The sequence below is a fragment of the Coregonus lavaretus genome, assembly GCF_964263955.1.
Source record: "Coregonus lavaretus genome assembly, chromosome: 31".
Taxonomy (NCBI): Eukaryota; Metazoa; Chordata; class Actinopteri; order Salmoniformes; family Salmonidae; genus Coregonus; species Coregonus lavaretus.
The window spans coordinates 29,796,863-29,821,304 of NC_140018.1; the positions used below are offsets into that span (position 1 = coordinate 29,796,863).

Consider the following 24,442-nt stretch of genomic DNA (forward strand, 5'->3'; position numbering starts at 1 on the left):
ACCTAACAAGCAAATGAAATGAAAAACAAAAGTGACCTGCAATGACAGTAAAGTGATACTGTTTGTACTTGAAACCGTCCGTTGATTACAGTCATGCATAGTGCTAATGGGAGAGGCTTTTCCTTGTTGAGTCATTGAACTTTACTCAGTGACTGCATCCCAAATGGCAACCTATTATCTACACTGAGCGTACAAAACATGAAGGACACCTGCTCTTTCCATGACAGACTGACAAGGTGAAACCTATGATCCCATGTTGATGTCACTTGTTAAATGCACTTCAAATCAGTGTAGATGAAGGAGAGGCGATACACTACATGACCAAAAGTATGTGGACACCTGCTCGTCGAACATCTCATTCCAAAATCATGGGCATTAATATGGAGTTGGTCCCCCCTTTGCTGCTATAACAGCCTCCACTCTTATGGGAAGGCTTTCCACTAGATTTTGGAACATTGCTGCAGGGAATTGCTTCCATTCAGCTACGAGCATTAGTGAGGTCGGGTACTGATGTTGAGCGATTAGGCCTGGCTCGTAGTCGGCGTTCTAATTCATCCTAAAGGTGTTCGATGGGGTTCCCTTCACTGGAACTAAGGGGCCTAGCCCGAACCAAGAAAAACAGCCCCAGACCATTATTCCTACTACACCAAACTTTATAGTTTGGACTGCCAGATGGTGAAGCGTGATTCATCACTCCAGAGAACGCGTTTCCACTGAGTCCAATGGCGGCGAGCTTTACACCACTCCGGCCGGCGCTTGGCATTGACATGGTGATCTTAGGCTTGTGTGCGGCTGATCAGCCGAACAGTTATTGTGCTGACGTTGCTTCCAGAGGCAGTTTGGAACTCGGTAGGGAGTGTTGCAACCGAGGACAGACTATTTTGATGAGCTTCAGCACTCGGCTTGGGTCGCCTACCATTTCGCGACTGAGCCGTTGTTGCTCCTAGACGTTTCCACTTCACAATAACAACAGTTGCCCGGGCAGTTCTAGCAGGGCAGAAATTTGACTAACTGACTTGGTGGAAAGGTGGCATCCTATAACTGTGTCACGTTGAAAGTCACTGAGCTCTTCATTGAGGCCATTCTACTGCCAATGTTTGTCTATGGAGATTGCAATTTTATACACCTGTCAACAACGGGTGTGGCTGAAATAGCCGAATCCACTAATTTTAAGGGGTGTCCATATACTTTTGTGTATATACAGTGCACTCAAAGTATTCAGACCCCTTGACTTTTTCCACATTTTGTTACATTACAATCTTATTCTAAAATGGATTAAATAAAATAAATCATCAATTTACACACAAAACCCCATAACGACAAAGCGAAAACAGGTTTATAGAAATTAAAAAAATTATTTACATATGGTTGAAGTCGGAAGTTTACATACACCTTAGTCCCATGGTGTTTATACTTGCATACTATTGTTTGTACAGATGAATGTGGTACCTTCAGGCGTTAGGAAATTGCTCCCAAGGATGAACCAGACTTGTAGAGGTCTACAATTCTTTTTATGAGGTCTTGGCTGATTTCTTTGGATTTTCCCATGATGTCAATCAAAGAGGCACTGAGTTTGAAGGTAGGCCTTGAAATACATCCACAGGTACACCTCCAATTGTCTCAAATGATGTCAATTAGCCTATCAGAAGCTTCTAAAGCCATGACATAATTTTCTGGAATTTCCCAAGCTGTTTAAAGGCACAGTCAACTTAGTGTATGTAAACTTCTGACCCACTGGAATTGTGATACAGTGAATTATAAGTGAAATAATCTGTCTGTAAACAATTGTTGGAAAAATTACTTGTCATGCACAAAGTAGATGTCCTAACCGACTTGCCAAAACTATAGTTTGTTAAGAAGAAATGTGTGGAGTGGTTGAAAAACGTGTTTTAATGTCTCCAACCTAAGTGTATGTAAACCTCCGACTTCAACTGTAGGTATTCAGACCCTTTGCTATGAGACTCGAAATTGAGCTCAGGTGCTTCCTGTTTCCATTGATAATCCTTGATGTTTCTACAACTTGATTGGAGTCCACCTGTGGTAAATTCAATTGATTGGACATGATTTGGAAAAGCACACAACTGTCTAAATAAAGGTCCCACAGTTGACAGTGCATGTCAGAACAAAAACCAAGCCATGAGGTCGAAGGAATTGTCAGTAGAGCTCAGAGAAAGTATTGTGTCGAGGCACTGATCTGGGGAAGGGTACCAAAAAATGTCTGCAGCATTAAAAGTCCTCAAGAACACAGTGGCCTCCATCATTCTTAAATTGAAGAAGTTTGGAACCACCAAGACTCTTCCTAGAGCTGGCCGCCCGGCCAAACTGAGCAATCAGGGGAGAAGGGCCTTGGTCAGGGAGGTGACCAAGAACCCAATGGTCACTCTGACAGAGCTCCAGAGTTCCTCTGTGGAGATGGGAGAACCTTCCAGAAGGACAACCATCTCTGCAGCACGCAGCAAATTAGGCCTTTATGGTAGTGGCCAGACCGAAGCCACTCATCAGTAAAAGGCACATGACAGCCCGCTTGGAGTTTGCCTAAAGACACCTAAAGGACTCTGACCATGAGAAACAATATGCTCTGGTCTGATGAAACCAAGATTGAACTCTTTGGCCTGAATGCCAAGTGTCACGTCTGGAGGAAACCTGGCACCATCCCTACGGTGGCAGCATCATGCTGTGGGGATGTTTTTCAGCGGCAGGGACTGGGAGTCTAGTCAGGATCGTGGGAAAGATGAATGGACCTCAGACTGGGGTGAAGGTTCACCTTCCAACAGGACAACGACCCTAAGCACACAGCCAAGACAACGCAGGAGTGGCTTCAGGACAGGTCTTTCAATGTCCTTGAGTGGCCCGGACATGAACACAATCGAAAATCTCTGGAGAGAGCTGTTCCTAATGTTTGGTATACTCAGTGTATATATTTTAAGTATTTCTCATTTTATTCAGACAGGGATAGCATGAAATGAGTAGTGTCGGAGGCCAAGACTTGTACCCATGTTGTAGTAGTGTGCAACTCAATATTAGGAAATGTTTGGTATACTCAGTGTATATAGTGTACTACTTTTGACCAGGGCCCATAGGCCTATGGTCAAAAGTAGTGCACTATATAGGGAGGTTGAGAGACCAATAGAGTGAAAACAGGAAGAGACAGGTCATGTTTTGGCCCAAGTTCTTGATATGATCTAGTCCTGCTGCTGTATAACTCTCTGGATGGAATTGATGAGCTTCCTGGGGACCCACCACAGAATGGAGGGAAAATGTGTTGTGTACTGCATTATCTCAGGGCTGGTTCTCAATAAAGGAGCTTGTTTGGTCTATTCAGGGCCAAGAAGGCCTTAGGGGAAATTCTACATTTCTATACAAAATAGTTTACGGTTACATTTGTTTCAAATCAAATTAGTCAAGTACACAGTTTACTGCAGGTATAAAAGGTGCAGTGAAATGCTTGCGTGCTAGCTCCCTCAACATTACGGTACAATATAGACACCAATAATAATCAAAAGCCAATCAAAATAACAAGCCATTGGAGGAAGGTAGTATGCATAATACAACTGATATAAACAATATGATATACAGTATATATTATGAATGTGCTGTGTCAAGTATGACTTAAAGTGGATAGTGTCTTGGTCACATAGTTGAAATAGTATATAATAGAACAGCAGCATTTACTGTGTGTGCTTGTGTGTAAGGGTTGGATGTGTGGCAAGTCAGTGCAAACAGTCTCTAAAGTGCAGGTCTGAACAGGTAGACCGCTAGGGTTAGTGGTTCAACAGTCTGGCGGTAGAAGCTGTCTCTGAGCCTGTTGGTCCGAGACCCGATACCTACTGCCAGATGGTAACAGAGTGAACAGTCCGTGGCTCAGGTGACTGGCGTCCTTGACGATCTTCCTAGCCTTCCTCAGACACCGCCTGATGTAAATGTCCTGGAGGGCAGAGAGCTCACCCCCAGTGATGTATTTGGTTGTCCACACCACCCTCTGTAGAGCCTTGTGGTTGAGGGCGGTGCAGTTGCCATACCAGGCGGTGATGTAGCCAGTCAAGATGCTCTTGATGGTGCAGCTGTTGAACTTCTTGAGGATCTGAGGGTCCATGCCAAATTTCTTTCAGTCGGCTGAGGTTGAAGAGGCATTGTTGTGCCTTCTACACCATGATGTCAGTGTGATTGGTCCATGTCAGCTCCTCTGATGTGCACGCTGAGGAACTTAAAGCTTTTGACCCTCTCCACTGCAGCCCAGTCGATGCAGATGGTTTTGCTGACATTGAGGGAGAGGCTGTTTTCCTGGCACCACTCTGTCAGGGCTCGAACCTCCTTCCTGGAGGCTGTCACGTTGCAGTCTGCGATCAGCCTCACCACTGTCGTGTTGTCTGCAAACTTAATGATGGTGTTGGAGTCGTGCGTGGCCACGTATTAGTGAGTGTACAGGGAGTGTTTTCTGCTTCAAGAGCACCCAGATCATAAGGTGTAGCCTTCTCATTTAATTATCAAGTCAAGTTTGAGTCCGATAAATTGCAACATCATACTTCAGCCTTCGGGCATTTGTCAGTATGTAGCCTGGCTTAAGATATGATGTTCCCCCCCCAATTGTAAAGTGGTTATCCCACTGGCTATAGGGTGAACGCACCAATTTGTGAGTCGCTCTGGCTAAGAGCGTCTGCTAAATGACGTTAATGTGCCCTTGAGCAAGGCACTTAACCCTAATTGCTCCTGTAAGTCGCTCTGGATAAGAGCGTCTGCTAAATGACTAAAATGTAAATGTAATGTTCTGACGTTGGTCTATAGCTCCCTCACCTGGACAAAGGACAGCTTTAGTAAAAAAAAAACGGCGCAATCTTTCTGATCTTATCACTGGATGTAATGTCATTTATATGGTAAATTATTCCTGAAGTCTACATTTACCTTGACTATGGACTTACAGTAAGGTCCACTACATTGGGCTAGTGACCATCGAGGCCTACAGTATTTCCTCCAAATGGCTCCTGTTCCAAAAATGAATTAAACAAGGATGTGAAAAGGAAGCGCTGAGGGAAAGCAGGTCACAGGTCTGGATCCAGACAAGAGAGAAAATTCAACACTGTGGTGATGCTCTCATAGCCATGCACCACTTGATTAAACATACCCCCTAGACTAGAGCAATTAAGAAATACTAATTTCTAACAAGCAGACATCCACTCTCTAAACCGATAGCACAAACCACAGACTACCGCTCCCATGAGAACACATCCTACTATCCTAATGAGCGGATAAACAAAGGTTTACATAAGTGAAATGAGGCAGAAGAAAAATGACTTGCTTATGTCATGGTGCATGGGAGGGCATTCCTGAATATTCTGTAGAGCCAGCTACAGATGGAGGGAGATGGGTACCAGACCCAATGGAAACATAGTCTGCATCCCAAATGGCACCTATTCCCTATATAGTGCACTACTTTTGACCAAGGCTCTGGTCAAAAGAAGTGCACTACATAGGGAATAGGGTGCCATTTGGGACAGCCCCACAGAAAAGAAAAGGTGGAGTTGGGTTCACGTAGGGTCTCCCTCTGAAGAGAAGCATCTGGAAACCAGGCCAGGGACAGTAAACATGAGATAGCTGAAACACAGATTCACAACATGTGAATTCCACTTTCCCTCAGCTGCATGCTGATCCTGCATATGGTCGGCTGACTTCACTCCCCTGTGGTTGTTTGACTGACAGATTTTGGTGGATCAAAGTGTGGATGAATCTAATTTTGCACATACAAAAATCAGTAATGTTTATAAAATGTTGTGTTATAGAAATACAAAGCTAAACAATACTCAATATAATCGTATCGGTTGATCGACAGAAGACTCATTCCTTGTCCCTGTGTCCCAAATGGCACCCTATTCCCTATATAGTGCACTACTTTTGACCAGAACCCTATGGACCTTGGTCAAAAGTTGAACACCACTGTATATAGGGAATAGGGTGCCATTTGGGACGCAACCCTTACCTCTATTTGAATAATGACCCTCATGTCTTCATTGGTTGGTCTGAGTGAGGATGCAATGGCACAGTATCACTCATGGTTCTTTTATTGATTTCTTGTCCCCACAGGAAATATTGTGCACCATGTGATAGTTGAGCCCAGATGATGAGACTGTAATGTGGAACTGCTTCCTTCACCTATGACAAGTGCCCTGCATCCCTACTCTACTGATACAGTGTGCAACCGCAACCATAGGGACAACCATCGGAAAACAGTCAGAACTCTGCATGCAGACTGTCATGGAGATTACCTCAGGGCACCTAACAAGGCGCTCTTCTCAATTCTGTGGGCTTTCTAATAGTATTACCACTGGATTCTGGCTTACATCACTATGTGAAATAGCCACATGGAGTTGTATAAGAGGTATGCAAAGTGTACTCTACAGTAGCTCTGGTCCAGGCTGTTACGTGCGGCTTGAGCGTTCTTCAATGGAAGACTTGAAAGCTTGAAGAAGACTCAAGCCGCACATAACGCCCTGGACCCGAGCTAACTCTGCAGCGGTTTGTGTGGGAGGACAGACACATAGGTATGATTCACATGAGTAAGAAGTTAGTCTTATCCCTCACATACCTAAGCTAACGTCCCTGAGGAGGGGTAGTGGATCAGTTATTCCAGAAGATTCTATTGTGATGGTGGTGATAGATATTCACTGCATTGTTAAATGGGATAGAAATACAATACTGATCACACCAAATGTATCAAATGTATATTTTCACTTTTTTGTGTGTATTGAGGATAAAATCCACTTCAAGATCATCCAATGGCTAACATCAGATCAGGAGTGAACTGTTTTTATTTTAATTCTTATAAGCATGATATTTATTTTCTTATAAATTCAGATGTAAAAAATAAAATTAACACCAACTACAATAACATTTTATATGGTAGACTAACCTATAGAATGATATCATCACTTTCTTGAAATAGTCTCGGTTTGGCAGACTCATGGCGGCTGTGAAAAGACACTAGGGGCTCTATTTTAACAAACCTAACGCAATGGTCAATCTAAGTGCTGGTGGTAGGGCTATTGGTTCGGGGGGGGTTCAAATATTTTTGCTATTTTCACAACCACTATCAGCGCAGTTGCTGGAGTTGGCACGAAAGGGCTGTGTTTTTATGAATAAATAAGCTTGTGGGTGTGTCGAGGCTTGGCCCCTCACTGGCCAATCAGAACGTGCTCCAGTTGTGTATTTATGGTCTTATGTATTACCTTGGATTCAACTCCAATTTCAATGTTAATCCGTTATAGTTTGTTAAACAGTGTACAGAAACAAAATAATAACATGTAGACCTATCCCATCTTTGCTAAATACGTTAACTTGAACCTGTTTGCAGTCCACATTGTTCTAAGTAATTGCATGGCTTCAATGTGGAAATATATACACTACTGGTCAAAGGTTTTACAACTCCTACTCATTCAAGGGTTTTTCTTTATTTTTACTATTTTCTACATTGTAGAATAACAGTGAAGACATTTAATAACACATATGGAATCATGTAGTAACCAAAAAGTGTTAAACAAATCAAAATATATTTTAGATTTGAGATTCTTCAAATAGCCACCCTTTGCCTTGATGACAGCTTTGCACACTTGGCACTCTCAACCAGCTTCACCTGGAATGCTTTTCCAACAGTCTTGAAGGAGTTCCCACATATGCTGAGCACTTGTCTTCTTTTCCTTCACTCTGCGGTCCGACTCATCCCAAACCATCTCAATTCGGTTGAGGTCGGGGGATTGTGGAGGCCAGGTCATCTGAGGCAGCACTCCATCACTCTCCTTGGTAAAATAGCCCTTACACAGCCTGGAGGTGTGTTGGGTCATTGTCCTGTTGAAAAACACATGATAGTCCCACTTAGCCCAAACCAGATGGGATGGCGTATCGCTGCAGAATGCTGTGGTAGCCATGCTGGTTAAGTGTGCCTTGAATTCTAAATAAATCACAGACAGTGTCACCAGCAAAGCACCCCCACACCATAACACCTCCTCCTCCATGCTTTACGGTGAAAAATACACATGTGGAGATCATCCGTTCACCCACACCGCGTCTCACAAAGACACGGCGGTTGGAACCAAAAATCTCCAATTTGTACTCCAGACCAAAGCACACATTTCCACCAGTATAATGTCCATTGCTCGTGTTTCTTGGCCCAAGCAAGTCTCTTATTTTTAATGCTGTCCTTTAGTAGTGGTTTCTCTGCAGCAATTCGACCATGAAGGCCTGATTCACACAGTCCCCTCTGAACAGTTGATGTTGAGATGTGTCTGTGACTTGAACTCTGAAGCATTTATTTGAGTTGCAGCCAGGAGTGGGGTAAGAAGCATTTCAAGGTCCTGGAGTGGCCTAGCCAGTCTCCAGATCTCAACCCCATAGAAAATCTTTGGAGGGAGTTGAAAGTCCGTGTTGCCCAGTGACAGCCCCAAAACATCACTGCTCTAGAGGAGATCTGCATGGAGGAATGGGCCAAAATACCAGCAACAGTGTGTGAAAACCTTGTGAAGACTTACAGAAAACGTTTGACCTGTGTCATTGCCAACAAAGGGTATATAACAAAGTATTGAGAAACTTTTGTTATTGACCAAATACTTCCACCATAATTTGCAAATAAATTCATAAAAAATCCTACAATGTGATTTTCTGGAAAAAAAAATCTCAATTTGTCTGTCATAGTTGATGTGTACCTATGATGAAAATTACAGGCCTCTCTCATCTTTTTAAGTGGGAGAACTTGCACAATTGGTGGCTGACTAAATACTTTTTTCCCCCACTGTAAAACCAGGACAGTGAATCATTCTAATAAGTTTGGTTTTAATAAAATTCTACGAAAAACAAGGAATCTGTAAAAAAAATTCAACAACAATAAATACATGTAAAATGGAATGATATCATAAAATCGCCAGCATAAAAAAAAAGATGGCGCATTGCTGTTGAACCAGACTTCGTTATAGTAGGCCTAGGGTAAGGGTAGCCTACGGAGGGCTTGGGTTTTAAAAATATGAAATGGAAAACAAACAATTGTTACAGGAAAATAACTTCTAAATACGAGGTTCACCGGTATTCACAGAAGTTATCATCTCTCGTTTCATGATGGGCATGTACACATGTAGCCTACATCATGTAAGGGGTTTTACGCACGTCCAAAGCATGGCTAATCGATTAAAATGTTCGAATGGGCAAAACGAGTGACCTAAGCGCCGGATCTAGTATTACATTTACATCATTTAGCAGACGCTCTTATCCAGAGCGACTTACAAATTGGTGCATTCAATTTATGATAGTGTGGGGCTCTATTTTCTTATAACTAGATGTGATGCCTAGCTTAGAAAGAATACATTGATGATTAAACATAATAGGTTTGTGCTGTACTGATATAGATTGTATAACATAACAAGCTGTGATTAATGTGAGGAACCGTTAGGGGGTAGGCTGAGACAGACTTGTGATTCACACAGACACAAAAACTGCCTCTTTGTTTAAACCGCTCAAGGACAAAGTACTGCAACATGAAGAAGAGAACTGTGTCTGGGGTTGCTGACTCGAGACAAGTTGTGAAGATAACAACTAATGCCTGTCAACAGTGAAGCGCCAAGGGGCTGGGACCAGCCTGTGTGCCAACGATAGGCTGAGTAAGTCTAAACCACGCTCAGTCTCTACTCTGATAGGCCTGCTTGGAGCAGGAACTATCTCTGTCAGAGTATTAAAATAATAATTTTGGGTTGGGACAGTTAGTTCTCTGACTGCCCTGCGTGGTTTTTCAGTGGGCCCGTATATACGAACATCATATTTACCATTCAAGTGTTTGCATTAATTAAAATACTAGTCTATTTTAGAAGACGTGTATTGACCTCTTTTTGTTCCTATACCAGATTTGAATTGACGCAACTTAACAATAGCCAGTGGGACAACCACCTTTTTTAAAATGGGGGGTGGGGGAAGAAGGATTACTTTATACTATTCCTGGTATTCCTGTATCTCAGAAATGGCCGCCCTCCTGTGCTTTTCACGCACGATAGTGTCTAGGGTTTACCGAGAATGGTGCGACAAACAAAAAACATCCAGTCAGCGGTGAAAACAGCTTGTTGATTAGAGAGGTCGAAGGAGAATGGCAAGAATCGTGCAAGCTAACACAAACAGACAAATAATGGCGCAGTACAACAGTGGTGTGCAACACGGGATCTCGGAATGCACAACTCACGAATCTTGGTCATGGATCCTGGTCATTGCAGCAGAAGACCATCGGCTTCCACTCCTATCAGCTAAAAACAAGAAGAAGCGGCTCCAGTGGGCACACGATCACCAACCCTGGATAATTGAGGAGTGGAAAAACTTTGCCTGGATCATTACATTTTAGCAGACGCTCTTATCCAGAGCGACTTACAGTTAGTGAGTGCATACATTATTTTTTTTCATACTGGCCCCTTGTGGGAATCAAACCCACAACCCTGGCGTTGCAAACGCCATGCTCTACCAACTGAGCTACATCCCTGCCGGCCATTCCCTCCCCTACCCTGGACGACGCTGGGCCAATTGTGCGCTGCCCCATGGGTCTCCCGGTCGCGGCCGGCTACAACAGAGCCTGGATTCGAACCAGGCTCTCTAGTGGCACAGTGCCTTAGACCACTGCACCACTCATGACAGCGAGTTCAACTTACTTGAGCCCCCAGACCTCAACCCAATAGAGCATTTTTAGGATGAGATGAAACGGGCGGTTGGCAGCATGAATGTACCGCGGTCCAATCTGCAGTAACTGCGCGATGCCATCGGGTCAGCATGGACCAACATCCCTGTGGAACTTTTCAGACACCTTGTAGAATGCCCCGAAGAATTCAGGCTGTTCTGGAGGCAAAGGGGGGTCTGGCCAGGTACTACCTAATAAACTGGCTGGAGTGTATCTTTCTATTATGTGTGGGAATACTTTGGAACAGATTTCCAAAATTAAAATCACTTGGAGCTGATTTGCTGGTGTTTTTACAGTATTTTATGCCCAACAATAATAAATCAAATAAAAACTTAATGGGGCCAAATAAATCCCCAAATTCGGCTGGCGGTCTGCCAGTTGGGGAACTCTGCAGTATGCCATAAATGTTAATTTATTATATCAATCCAGATAATCAGGCACAGTTGTCAAAGGATGACCCATGTATGCTATATCAGCTGGTTATTTGTTTGCAACAATAAACCTGAAAATTCAAATGGTTTGTCATTATTTGAGAGTTCATAATTTGATCTCCTACTAGACAGATACATGGTTTTGGTCTATTCAGGTCAGGAAAATATTCAGTATCAATTTATTGGGAAAAACAAATAAGAGAATAAAGGATAAAATAATTGTCATTCACTGACTGAATTCATCTCCTGAATTGAATCACATATTAGCTATAGTTTGACTGATATAATATTTGCCACAAAAAAACGTTTATCATATTTGATGATGCAATCACGTATTTTCGCTTCGCGGTACGCAAGTTTGAAAAAACTTCCTGACTTGGCTGGTTGTAACGTCGAGCAATCCATCTTTCGTAAAAAAATAGTTATATATGGAAAAATAACCTATAGAAAACTAGCACAGGTATACCTTATTTATCAGAGCGTTTTCTCAGACTTGTCTCAGCTAAACTGTTACCTTCTTCAGCTTAAGGGAGACTAGCTAAAATAGCTGCCATTGCACTGATTGTTGTTTTCGGTCAGAGGCCATGATGGCGTCGAGCTACAACGCGAAGGAGGAAGACGGTCACGTCGCCGTATCTGGTGGTGGGACCATCAAGAATAAAAAGCCCGAAAACACAGCGTTTAAACAACAACGATTACCTGCTTGGCAACCCATTCTGACAGCTGGCACAGTTCTCCCAGCTTTCTTCGTTATCGGTCTCATCTTCATCCCTATTGGGATCGGACTCTACGTCACGTCCAACAACATCAAGGAGTTCGAGGTAAGGGGGTTGGTTGTCACTAGTTACCACTAGTCTGGGTACCAGTCTTTAGCTAACATTCCACTGCTTGCTATTGCCAAAGTGACTGACCTTTCGGCAGTCTCAACGTGCAGTTTGATTTGCGGCGGAGTTGCACATTGGTTGTTGGAAATAACATTCAAGTAATATTTTCCATGACATATGAAGCCTCAAAAACAAACATTCAGCTATTAAATAGGCAAGTTGTTGTATTTTGATGCTTAAAGTGGAACTGACAGCGTTTTAACTACTTTGCAGATATGAAACAGACAATCATATCAGTCAAATATCAAATTCTCAGTTTATGCTTCAAAACCAACTTTTATAAGAGGTATTAAAAATAGATTATGTTTGATTCAAAATTCCATTATATAGAGTAAGGCATTGTTGTTAAGGCATTGTTGTTGGCAGAATAGATGGATGCAGTTACATGCATGATTAATATAATTCACCAATACATTTCTTGGTTGTCCAATATAAATATTGCTATCAGGTTCTAAATCACAGCTAGCCTTCCTAATTGACCTGGCCCAGGTATCCTGGATGGATATAGATCTCATTCCGTCAGTAGAGGATGCCTGGTTGTTCTTTAAAAGTAATTTCCTCTCAATCTTAAATAAACATGCCCCATTCAAAAAATACAGAACTAAGAACAGATATAGCCCCTGGTTCTCCTCAGACTTGACTGCCCTTGACCAGCACAAAAACATCCTGTGGCGTACTGCATTAGTATCAAATAGCCCCCGCAATATGCAACTTTTCAGGGAAGTTAGGAACCAATATACACAAGCAGTCAGGAAAGCAAAGGCTAACTTTTTCAAACAGAAATTTGCATCCTGTAGCACTAACTCCAAAAAGTTTTGGGGCACTGTAAAGTCCATGGAGAATAAGAGCACTTCATCCCAGCTGCCCACTGCACTGAGGCTAGGAAACACTATCACCACCGATAAATCTACAATAATAGAGAATTTCAACAAGCATTTTGCTACGGCTGGCCATGCTTTCCACCTGGATACCAGTACCCCGGCCACCAACTCTGCACCCTCTGCTGCAACTTGCCCATGCCCCCCCCGATTCTCCTTCACACAAATTCAGACAGATGATGTTCTGAAAGAGCTGCAAAATCTGGACCCCTACAAATCAGCTGGGCTAGACAATCTGGACCCTTTCTTTCTAAAACTAGCTGCCGAAATTGTCGCAACCCCTATTACTAGCCTGTTCAACCTCTCTTTCGTAACGTCTGAGATCCCCAGAGATTGGAAAGCTGCTGCGGTCATCCCCCTCTTCAAAGGGGGTGACACTCTAGATCCAAACTGTTACAGACCTATATCCATCCTGCCCTGCCTTTCGAAAGTATTTGAAAGCCAAGTTAACAAACAGATCACCAACCATTTCGAATCCCACCGTACCTTCTCCGCTATGCAATCCGGTTTCCGAGCTGGTCATGGGTGCACTTCAGCCACGCTCAAGGTCCTAAATGATATTATAACCGCGATCGATAATAGACAGTACTGTGCAGCCGTCTTCATCGACCTGGCCAAGGCTTTCGACTCTGTCAACCACCGCATTCTTATTGGCAGACTAAATAGCCTTGGTTTCTCAAATGACTGCCTCGCCTGGTTCACCAACTACTTCTCAGATAGAGTTCAATGTGTCAAATCGGAGGGCCTGTTGTCTGGACCTATGGCAGTCTCTATGGGGGTGCCACAGGGTTCAATTCTTGGGCCGACTCTTTTCTCCGTGTATATCAATGATGTCGCTCTTGCTGCTGGTGACTCTCAGATCCACCTCTACGCAGACGACACCATTTTGTATACATCTGGCCCTTCATTGGACACTGTGTTAACAAACCTCCAAACGAGCTTCAATGCCATACAACACTCCTTCAGTAGCCTCCAACTGCTCTTAAACACTAGTAAAACTAAATGCATGCTCTTCAATCGAACGCTGCTGGCACCCGCCCACCCGCCCACCCGACTAGAATCACCACTCTCGACGGGTCTGACCTAGAGTATGTGGACAACTACAAATACCTAGGTGTCTGGTTAGACTGTAAACTCTCCTTCCAGACTCACATTAAGAATCTCCAATCCAAAGTTAAATCTAGAATCGGCTTCCTATTTCGCAACAAAGCCTCCTTCACTCATGCTGCCAAACATGCCCTCGTAAAACTGACTATCCTACCGATCCTTGACTTCGGCGATGTCATTTACAAAATAGCCTCCAACACTCTACTCAGCAAATTGGATGTAGTCTATCACAGTGCCATCCGTTTTGTCTCCAAAGCCCCATACACTACCCACCACTGTGACCTGTACGCTCTTGTTGGCTGGTCCTCACTACATGTTCGTCGTCAAACCCACTGGCTCCAGGCCATCTATAAATCACTGCTAGGCAAATCCCCGCCTTATCTTAGCTCATTGGTCACCATAGCAGCACCCACCCGTAGTCTGCGCTCCAGCAGGTATATCTCACTGGTCATTCCCAAAGCCAACACCTCCTTTGGCCGCCATTCCTTCCAGTTCTCTGCTGCCAATGACTGGAACGAATTGCAAAAATCTCTGAAGCTGGAGACTCTTATCTCCCTCACTAACTTTAAGCATCAGTTGTCAGAGCACCTTACCGATCACTGCACCTGTACACAGCCCATCTGAAATTAGCCCACCCAACTACCTCGTCCCTATATTGTTATTTATTTTGCTCTTTTGCACCCCAGTATCTCTATTTGCACATCATCTCTTTCACATCTAGCATTCCAGTGTTAATACTAATTGTAATTATTTTGCACTATAGCCTATTTATTGCCTTACCTCCATAACTTGCTACATTTGCACACACTGTATATATATTTTCAGTTGTTTTTTTTGACTTTATGTTTTTTTTACCCCATATGTAACTCTGTGTTGTTGTTTTTATCGCACTGCTTTGCTTTATCTTGGCCAGGTCGCAGTTGTAAATGAGAACTTGTTCTCAATTGGCTTACCTGGTTAAATAAAGGTGAAATAAAAAATAAAAATAAAATTGTTTGCTGCCTCCACCCATTCGAGATGTACTGTTTCAGTTTCAATGACTCAATATTTTGAACAAAAACGGACGATTTAAAATAAGTCTGGGAAAGTTATTACAATCAGACTAACAAGGGCAATGATCACAAGTCAGTCATAACGTGGCTAATGGGCTAGCGCACGTGTCAAACACAAGGCCCGCGGGCCGAATAGGACACACAATGGAGCATAAATGAGCCAACAGTTGAGTCATCTACTTTATGAAATTACAGCCTGATGCGCTCACATAGGTGAATTCAACTTCCATTGCACTGCTTTCGTGAGTCCTGTTTACAGCATGCAGTGGAGGGAAAGTGTACAGACAAATGCAGTCCTAGCTAGGTTACTAAAATGTTGCAGTGTGGCTTCAATATTTAAAGCTTGACAATCAATAACCAAAAAACTAAACCTGCAACAAAACATGTAGGCCTATTACAGCAACATTTGAGCAGCAATGCTGCATTCAACTGCACCAGTGATCCATGCAGTGCAAAAAAAATGTAAAACATGTTTTAAGTTTAAATGTTACAACAAAACTATTGCTAAGTTTTTGTTTTTGGGAATTATTAAATACTTTTTTATTAGGGTCGCAGCATATTATGCACATCTGCAAGCATAGCAGCAAAGGCTGGACAAATATTATAATTTATTTTGTTTTAATATGCTAAAATGCTATATACAGCATCCTATGTACATACGTGGACATTATAAAGGGCCATATTTTTCTAATAAATCAATGGCCAGTTTGAGTTGCAGTTGCACGTTTTTTTGTAAAAACAAATAGGCTATGTCTGGCCCGCGAATTCAGTGTGTCTTTTCAATATGGCCGTGCGCTGATTGAGTTTAACACCCCGGGCTAGTGTATCTATTTATGTAGCTAGCTATTTATTTAGCAAGCTAAAAACATGGGGCCTAACGTTAGCTAGCTAGCTGCTGGGAGGATGTCATTGGAAGAGTGGGTGAGTGACCGACTTTTTCCCCTCATATGTTTTTTCGGTGGCTACGGATAAAGATACAGGTGTCATTCAGTTAGCTAGCAAGAAATGTGAATTGCTTTGCTAGCTACAGTGAGGGAAAAAAGTATTTGATCCCCTGCTGATTTTGTACGGTTGCCCACTGACAAAGACATGATCAGTCTATAATTTTAATGGTAGGTTTATTTGAACAGTGAGAGACAGAATAACAACAAAAAAATCCAGAAAAACGCATGTCAAAAATGTTATAAATTGATTTGCATTTTAATGAGGGAAATAAGTATTTGACCCCTCTACAAAACATGACTTAGTACTTGGTGGCAAAACCCTTGTGGGCAATCACAGAGGTCAGACGTTTCTTGTAGTTGGCCACCAGGTTTCCACAAATCTCAGGAGGGATTTTGTTCCACTCCTCTTTGCAGATCTTCTCCAAGTCAATAAGGTTTTGAGGCTGACGTTTGGCAACTCGAACCTTCAGCTCCCTCCACAGATTTTCTATGGGATTAAGGTCTGGAGACTGGCTAGGCCACTCCAGGACCTTAATGTGCTTCTTCTTGAGCCACTCCTTTGTTGCCATGGCCGTGTGTTTTGGGTCATTGTCATGCTGGAATACCCATCCACGACCCATTTTCAATGCCCTGGCTGAGGGAAGGAGGTTCTCACCCAAGATTTGACGGTACATGACCCCGTCCATCGTCCCTTTGATGCAGTGAAGTTGTCCTGTCACCTTAGCAGAAAAACACCCCCAAAGCATAATGTTTCCACCTCCATGTTTGACGGTGAGGATGGTGTTTACATTGACATTTACATTTTAGTCATTTAGCAGACGCTCTTATCCAGAGCGACTTACAGTTAGTGAATACATATATATATATATATATATATATTTTATACTGGCCCCCCGTGGGAAACGAACCCACAACCCTGGCGTTGCAAACGCCATGCTCTATCAACTGAGCTACATCCCTGCCGGCCATTCCCTCCCCTACCCTGGACGACGCTGGGCCAATTGTGCGCCGCCCATGAGTCTCCCGGTCGCGGCCGGCTGCGACAGACCCTGGATTCGAACCAGGATCTCTAGTGCCTTAGACCATTGCGCCACTCAGGAGACCTTGGGGTCATAGGCAGCATTCCTCCTTCTCCAATCACAGTGAGATGAGTTGATGCCAAAGAGCTCGATTTTGGTCTCATCTGACCACACTTTCACCCAGTTCTCCTCTGAATCATTCAGATGTTCATTGGCAAACTTCAGACGGCCCTGTATATGTGCTTTCTTGAGCAGGGGGACCATGCGGGCGCTGCAGGATTTCAGTCCTTCACGGCGTAGTGTGTTACCAATTGTTTTCTTGGTGACTATGGTCCCAGCTGCCTTGAGATCATTGACAAGATCCTCCCGTGTAGTTCTGGGCTGATTCCTCACCGTTCTCATGATCATTGCAACTCCACGAGGTGAGATCTTGCATGGAGCCCCAGGCCGAGGGAGATTGACAGTTATTTTGTGTTTCTTCCATTTGCGAATAATCGCACCAACTGTTGTCACCTTTTCACCAAGCTGCTTGGCGATGGTCTTGTAGCCCATTTCAGCCTTGTGTAGGTCTACAATCTCGTCCCTGACATCCTTGGAGAGCTCTTTGGTCTTGGCCATGGTGGAGAGTTTGGAATCTGATTGATTGATTGCTTCTGTGGACCGGTGTCTTTTTTATACAGGTAACAAACTGAGATTAGGAGCACTCCCTTTAAGAGTGTGCTCCTAATCTCAGCTCGTTACCTGTATAAAAGACACCTGGGAGCCAGAAACCTTTCTGATTGAGAGGGGGTCAAATACTTATTTCCCTCATTAAAATGCAAATCAATTTATAACATTTTTGACATGCGTTTTTCTGGATTTTGTTGTTGTTATTCTGTCTCTCACTGTTCAAATAAACCTCCCATTAAAATTATAGACTGATCATTTCTTTGTCAGTGGGCAAACGTACAAAATCAGCAGGGTATCAAATATTTTTTTCCCTCACTGTATGCTGAAATTGAATGACTGCTATCCTTAGTTAGCATATCTCTTAGTTGTTAATCAAATGTATTTGGCATTGATCAAATGGTCAGGCAGGCAGGCAAGTTCCCATTCAGTTGTAAAACGTGGGTTGGGCAAAGAATGCATTGGCAGGCAAGCTGCAGAAGGACGAGCAGGCTACCATTCCCCATCGTTTCAGTACAATTTTGACGGTGAACTAGTTGAAAGAGTTTGAGAGTTTATCTAATGTTCCCTCTTTAGATTTTAGCTTATCTCACTCTGGCTAGCATTAGTTGTTGATCTTGTTGTTGATGTGCATAGGCAACTAAGGGAGAGAGCCTACCTTTTCATGTTTTTATAATCAATAGGACTGTTAAGTTCCCAAATGTAAGAGGACTCCCTTGGTATTTACATATTTGCAGAAATCCATTCAGGTGGCTTTTGGCGAATACATTCTAATGATCTAAAGTCGCGCTGTTGCTATTGCCTGTAAACACACAGTCCAGTTCAAAGTGAATGAGGTCCGTGTAGCAAATGGCTTATTTGCATATTGACCTACTGAAGCTCTGATTGGCTAATATCACTGGTCTGCGTAGATTCCGGCCCTGGACAAGACTGATGTTTTATTTACTGCAGTGTCTATTAATTTTGCAAACGTAAGGCCACTTTCCCACTCTATATTACTATAGAATTCTCACAAATGCCTTACTATAAGTAATTCCCAAACATTCTGAATTTATGACAATGTGAAAATGACCATATCTAAGTGCTCTCTTGCCGGTAAAAAAAAAAAAAAAGGTGTCATATTCTTCCTTGGGGTGTATATGAACAGATTTTTATAAGATTTAATGTTGCTAAAATGCTGTCAGTTCCACTTTAAAATCAAAGCATGGAGGTTTTCTGGTTGGAATTGCAGTATGCAGGTTGAGAATTTAGACTTTTGACAGACTGGTTTCCTCTGTTCTCCTCAAGCTCATTATTATAGAATGTTCATATCTGAAAATGGCAGAAAGGCCAGTCTGTTTGGCAGTAACAAGGAGTGGAATGTTAGCTAAAGAGACTGGTTCTCAGGCGGTTACCACAGCCACAAAGTTAAAATTGGCTATAATTAAACAAAATCATAAACAAAAATGTGCTTTTTTGTCTTAATTTAAAGCTGCAATATGTAACTTTTGGGTGACCTGACCAAATTCACACAGAAATGTATGTTGTAGATCTGTCATTCTCATTGAAAGCAAGTTTTTAAGAAGCAGTAGATATGTTCTATGTGCGCTATTTCTATGCTTCCCGTTCTTAAGTTTAGATTTTGCATCTTACTTTTGGTTTTGTACACCAGCTTCAAACTGCTGAAAATACAATATTTTTGGTTATTGAAAATATTATTTCACAGCGGTTTGATGGTACAATGATTCTCTACACTATACTTGCTTGTTAAGTGTAGAGATTCATTGCAACAGACTGCTGCAACCTGATTGGCTGAACACTATGCGCAACATCCGGGACTAGCATTCCTAGGCATTAGCCACTCTAGCATGGTGGTGGAAAATTGTGTTTCATAAAGAAAGTAAGCATATTTTCCCTGTTTCCAGTTGCAAGGGGTCCATTTGAGTTTTGGAAAATGCGTCATTATTAAAATAAAAAAAATGTTTGCTCCATGAAGTAATCCAACAGTGTGTATGCCTCCATCTTGTCTATTTAAAATCTTCTCTCATTGATCGAGACAGATTTTACATTTACATTTTTAGTCATCTGTCATCATGACATATTGCACTTTGGGGTGGACCCACCTGTCTCAATCAATGAGAGAAGACTTGAAATAGACAAGATGGCGGCATACACATAGTCAGATTACTTCATGGAGCAAAACTTTGGGGACCCCAGCTACTTTTTTATTTGACACATTTCCTTGTTTGAACCTTTACCATTTTTAGCCTCATAATATTTACGATTTACTTGTATATATGCTTCTACCACAGTTTTTCATGATTGGTATCAATAAAAAATATAAACTTGAACAAGTCCTACCAAGGTTATTATGGATTTGATGCCAGGTGCACCATTGAAATAATGTTAATGGACCTCATCAGTCCCCCTGAGAGGCAGCAGATTGCTAGCTATTTGGAAATTATGTTTGGATGTTCACATTTCATTACAGATTGATTATACTGGGACTGACATGTCCAGCCCATGCTTCGACTGCTCCCAGAACTTTAGTTGGAACAGCACAAGACCATGCACCTGTGCATTGCCCTTCTCTCTGGAACAGCCTTTTGAAGTAAGTCTAAAGCATGATGTCTCAAATTCACTCAGTTTGTGCTGTATTCATAGGTTGCACCTCGGTCACTTGGTCGCGTCATGCAGTTGTTATGAACTTTCTCAAGCCGCCCTCTACCGGCGACGCCATAGTGGTGCCCTAAAGTGGTGAAAAACCCAGTCATTCTGGACGGAGGCTAACTACTATTTCGTCTAAATTACACTATAGTTCCTGGAAATACGATGACATTGTTAAAGTAGTCCAAATATTTAGTAGGAAACAACTTTGCCATCATTATCATGTCGTCAAATTGACTTTAGACAGAGGACAATGTAGTCATTAGCTAGCAAAGTTCGTCAAGAATAGTTCGCAATGCTAACGTTAGCTAGCTAAATCCGGTAGCCTCACCTTAATCTTAGCTAGCTAGCTAACGTTATACTGCATATAAAGTCAATCTGGCGACATCAAAATGATGACAAAAGGTTTTCATACTAGTTATGTCTCCTTTTGAATGTAATTCTATTTCCAAGCCACTGTAATGCGCTTTTGATGAAATCTTCATCAGCGCTCATTGACGATGCATTGAGTAGAATGCTCAGTCGGACACCAGTCCAAAACGAACGTTCAAAACAATATTGTGATGAAACATGCAACCCATAAATACAGGTACCCTTCAATTGAAAATAGATCATCATAAACATGTAATAGTATTTTGTCTCAACAGAGCAATGTCTTTATGTATTATGGCCTGTCCAACTTCTACCAAAATCACCGGCGCTATGTCAAGTCCAGGGATGACAGCCAACTGAATGGAGACCCCACCTCTCTAATGGTACGTATTATGAACAGGGGTTCAGTACAAATATAACATTTTGACACTGCATTCCTGAATATCTGCAATGACTTTTGACTGATCATCATCAACTTTATATGTTCAGTTATTTGGCATATCCATCAAATTGTCAAGATGTCATGTTCTGTGCAATGACCTACATGTAACATTACCTGTCTGCTTGCAATGTCCACAGAACCCTAGTAAGGAGTGTGAGCCCTACGCTCGCAATGAAAAAATGCCCATTGCGCCATGTGGTGCCATCGCCAACAGCATGTTTAATGGTAAGACAGTTCTGTCCTTTTTAGATCATAATTACAAGGATTGCAATAAGAGCAGCTCTGTTTAGTCATGATCTCTATCCTCACAGACACTTTGGAGCTGTATTACATTGACCCTAATGGCACAAGAATCCAAATTCCTCTGATGAAGAAGGGCATCGCTTGGTGGACAGACAAGCATGTGAAGTTCAGGAACCCAGGAGGCAACCCCAACCTCACAAGTGCTTTCCAAGGTGAGCAAGCATTCAGCAGAATTGTTACCATTGAAGTTGATAAGGAGTCTCACTGTCTTTTCCTAGGAAACTCACTGTCATTTCCTCCCATAGGAACAACCAAGCCGATCAACTGGCGCAAGCCTGTCTATGAGCTGGACACAGACGCTGAAAATAATGGCTTCATCAATGAGGACTTTATTGTGTGGATGCGCACAGCTGCCCTCCCCACCTTCCGTAAGCTGTACCGTATTATCCAGAAGAAGAACAACATGACGCCGACTCTTCCCCGGGGCAACTACACCCTGGAAGTCACCTACAGTATCCTTTCACAGGCAGCTGTTCAAATGATACAGCTTTACTGTAAGTTTGGGTTTGTGGAATGATAGCTTGTGATGTTAATATTCATTTTTCAAATCAGTCATTGTCATAATAGGTCAGACAGACCAGGTCGATGTTCAGCCGTGCGCAGTAGGGGGCCGTTCCTTCACTTGCTATAACAATAGGTACCACCTGCTGGATGCCGATGAATGCTGGCTTTCTTCGTCGTTTCCACTAATGTAGACTAACATATTCATAATGAGTCCACATGTTTTTTTTTGATGATACCCTAAGATCTTTGTTGCTAAAGAGTTATTTGGTTAGTCAAATGTTAAATGGGTCTGAAGTTAAACATTTAAAAAAAATCTTCCTTAATGAGTTGATCCCAGACTATCCTGTTCGTAGCTTTGAGGGGAGGAAGCGTGTGATCCTGAGCACCATCTCCTGGATGGGGGGCAAGAACCCTTTCCTGGGCATCGCCTACATCACTGTGGGCTCCGTCTGCTTCTTCCTGGGGGTGGTCCTCCTCATCATCCACCACAAATATGGCAGCCGCAACAACAGTGCTGATATCTCTAACTAAAGATGTCCTGTATGTATGTTGCATGCTGGCTAGCAGAGGAAGCGTGCATAACCAGAGGTGAATTACAAGCTCTGGTGGTACCCTTGTGTCTGGCTTGTGTACTATATGTAAGAATGGCCTGCTTGTCAACAGTGCTGTGCAAGTATTGGAAGAGGAAAGATGTCAGGTGAGAGTTCCGATAAAGTAGAAGTTCTCTCGTATTTATTTTTCATGGTCAGAAAGCTATGCAGTTATGTAGGCGGTTTTGCTGTGAAGTCGTTGTATTGGCAGTAAGTTGAAATTGAATGACGCTACATCGATGTGAAAATTCTAGTGCAGATAAGTTTTAATGTAGAAATATGTGTATGTCAGTCATAGATGTTTACTTCTATATTAATAAATTATTTAAAAGAATGTTTGAATACAGTCAAGCAAATCTGAACTGTCCTTTAGGTTAGAATTGCTTCAAGAGTCAAGGCTGTAGACTTTTTCTTAGAAGTATGTTGTGTGTTACAGTACAGTAGTTTGAGTCACATTTTTCTGGTGTGTTTACACTGCAGATAGGGGTCTATAGATTGCACAAGGATGTGCACTCATTTTCAGGTCAAGTATTATGGATTGATTGCAATGTATGTACTTCTATTCTCAGTACAGTGGCTTGCAAAAGTATTCACCCCCCTTGGTATTTTTCCTATTTTGTTGCCTTACAACCTGGAATTAAAATTGTTTTTTTGGGGGTTTGTATCATTTGATTTACCCAACATGCCTACCACTTTGAAGATGCAAAATATTTTTTATTGTGAAACAAACAAGAAGTAAGACAAAAAAACAGAACTTGAGCGTGCATAACTATTCACCCCCCAAAGTCAATACTTTGTAGAGCCACCTTTTGCAGCATTTACAGCTGCAAGTCTCTTGGGGTATGTCTCTATAAGCTTGGCACATCTAGCCACTGGGATTTTTCTTCAAGGCAAAACTGCTCCAGCTCCTTCAAGTTGGATGGGTTCCGCTTGTGTACAGCAATCTTTAAGTCATACCACAGATTCTCAATTGGATTGAGGTCTGGGCTTTGACTAGGCCATTCGAAGACATTTAAATGTTTCTCCTTAAACCACTCAAGTGTTGCTTTAGCAGTATGCTTAGGGTCATTGTCCTGCTGGAAGGTGAACATCCTTCCCAGTCTCAAAAATCTCTGGAAGACTGAAACAGGTTTCCCTCAAGAATTTCCCTTTATTTAGCGCCATCCATCATTCCTTAAATTCTGACCAGTTTTCCCAGTCCCTGCCGATGAAAAACATCCCCACAGCATGATGCTGCCACCAAATGGGGATGGTGTTCTCGGGGTGATGAGAGGTGTTGGGTTTGCGCCAGACATAGGGGTTTCCTTGATGGCCAAAAAGCAAAATTTTAGTCTCATCTGACCAGAGTACCTTCTTCCATATGTTTGGGGAGTCTCCCACATGCCTTTTGGCGAACACCAAATGTGTTTGCTTATTTTTTTCTTTAAGCAATGGCATTTTTCTGGCCACTCTTCTGTAAAGCCCAGCTCTGTGGAGTGTATGGCTTAAAGTGGTCCTATGGACAGATACTCCAATCTCCGCTGTGGAGCTTTGCAGCTCCTTCAGGGTTATCTTTGGTCCCTTTGTTGCCTCTCTGATTAATGCCCTCCTTGCCTGGGCTGTGAGTTTTGGTGGGCGGCCCTCTCTTGGCAGATTTGTTGTGGTGCCATATACTTTCCATTTTTTAATAATGGATTTAATGGTGCTCCGTGGGATGTTCAAAGTTTCAGATATTTTTTTATAACCTAACCCGGATCTGTACTTCTCCACAACTTTGTTCCTGACATGTTTGGAGAGCTCCTTGGTCTTCATGGTGCCGCTTGCTTGGTGGTGTTGCAGACTCTGGGGCCTTTCAGAACAGGTGTGTGTGTGTATGTATATATATATATATATATATATATATATATATATATATATATATATATATATATATATATATAT

General features: G+C 42.4%; 1 protein-coding gene across 1 annotated transcript; it reads left to right on the forward strand.

Annotated features, from left to right (window-relative positions):
• The first annotated feature begins 11,494 nt into the window (after window positions 1-11,494).
• LOC311106868 (cell cycle control protein 50A-like) lies at window positions 11,495-24,342 on the forward strand. The gene is made up of 7 exons (XM_084149255.1): window positions 11,495-11,936; window positions 20,136-20,255; window positions 20,959-21,066; window positions 21,263-21,350; window positions 21,437-21,580; window positions 21,674-21,880; window positions 22,270-24,342. Exons 1-7 carry the CDS (start codon window positions 11,700-11,702, stop codon window positions 22,461-22,463), a joined length of 1,098 nt encoding a protein of 365 aa, XP_084005381.1. The 5' UTR covers window positions 11,495-11,699; the 3' UTR covers window positions 22,464-24,342.
• Window positions 24,343-24,442: the final 100 nt, after the last annotated feature.

Excerpts from the sequence above, each read along its gene's own strand:
- LOC311106868 (XM_084149255.1), top strand. The coding sequence starts at position 11,700 with ATGATGGCGTCGAGCTACAACGCGAAGGAGGAAGACGGTCACGTCGCC. Across the intron at positions 21,067-21,262 it reads GAGACCCCACCTCTCTAATG|AACCCTAGTAAGGAGTGTGA; the intron begins GTACGTATTATG and ends CAATGTCCACAG. Across the intron at positions 21,351-21,436 it reads CGCCAACAGCATGTTTAATG|ACACTTTGGAGCTGTATTAC; the intron begins GTAAGACAGTTC and ends CTATCCTCACAG.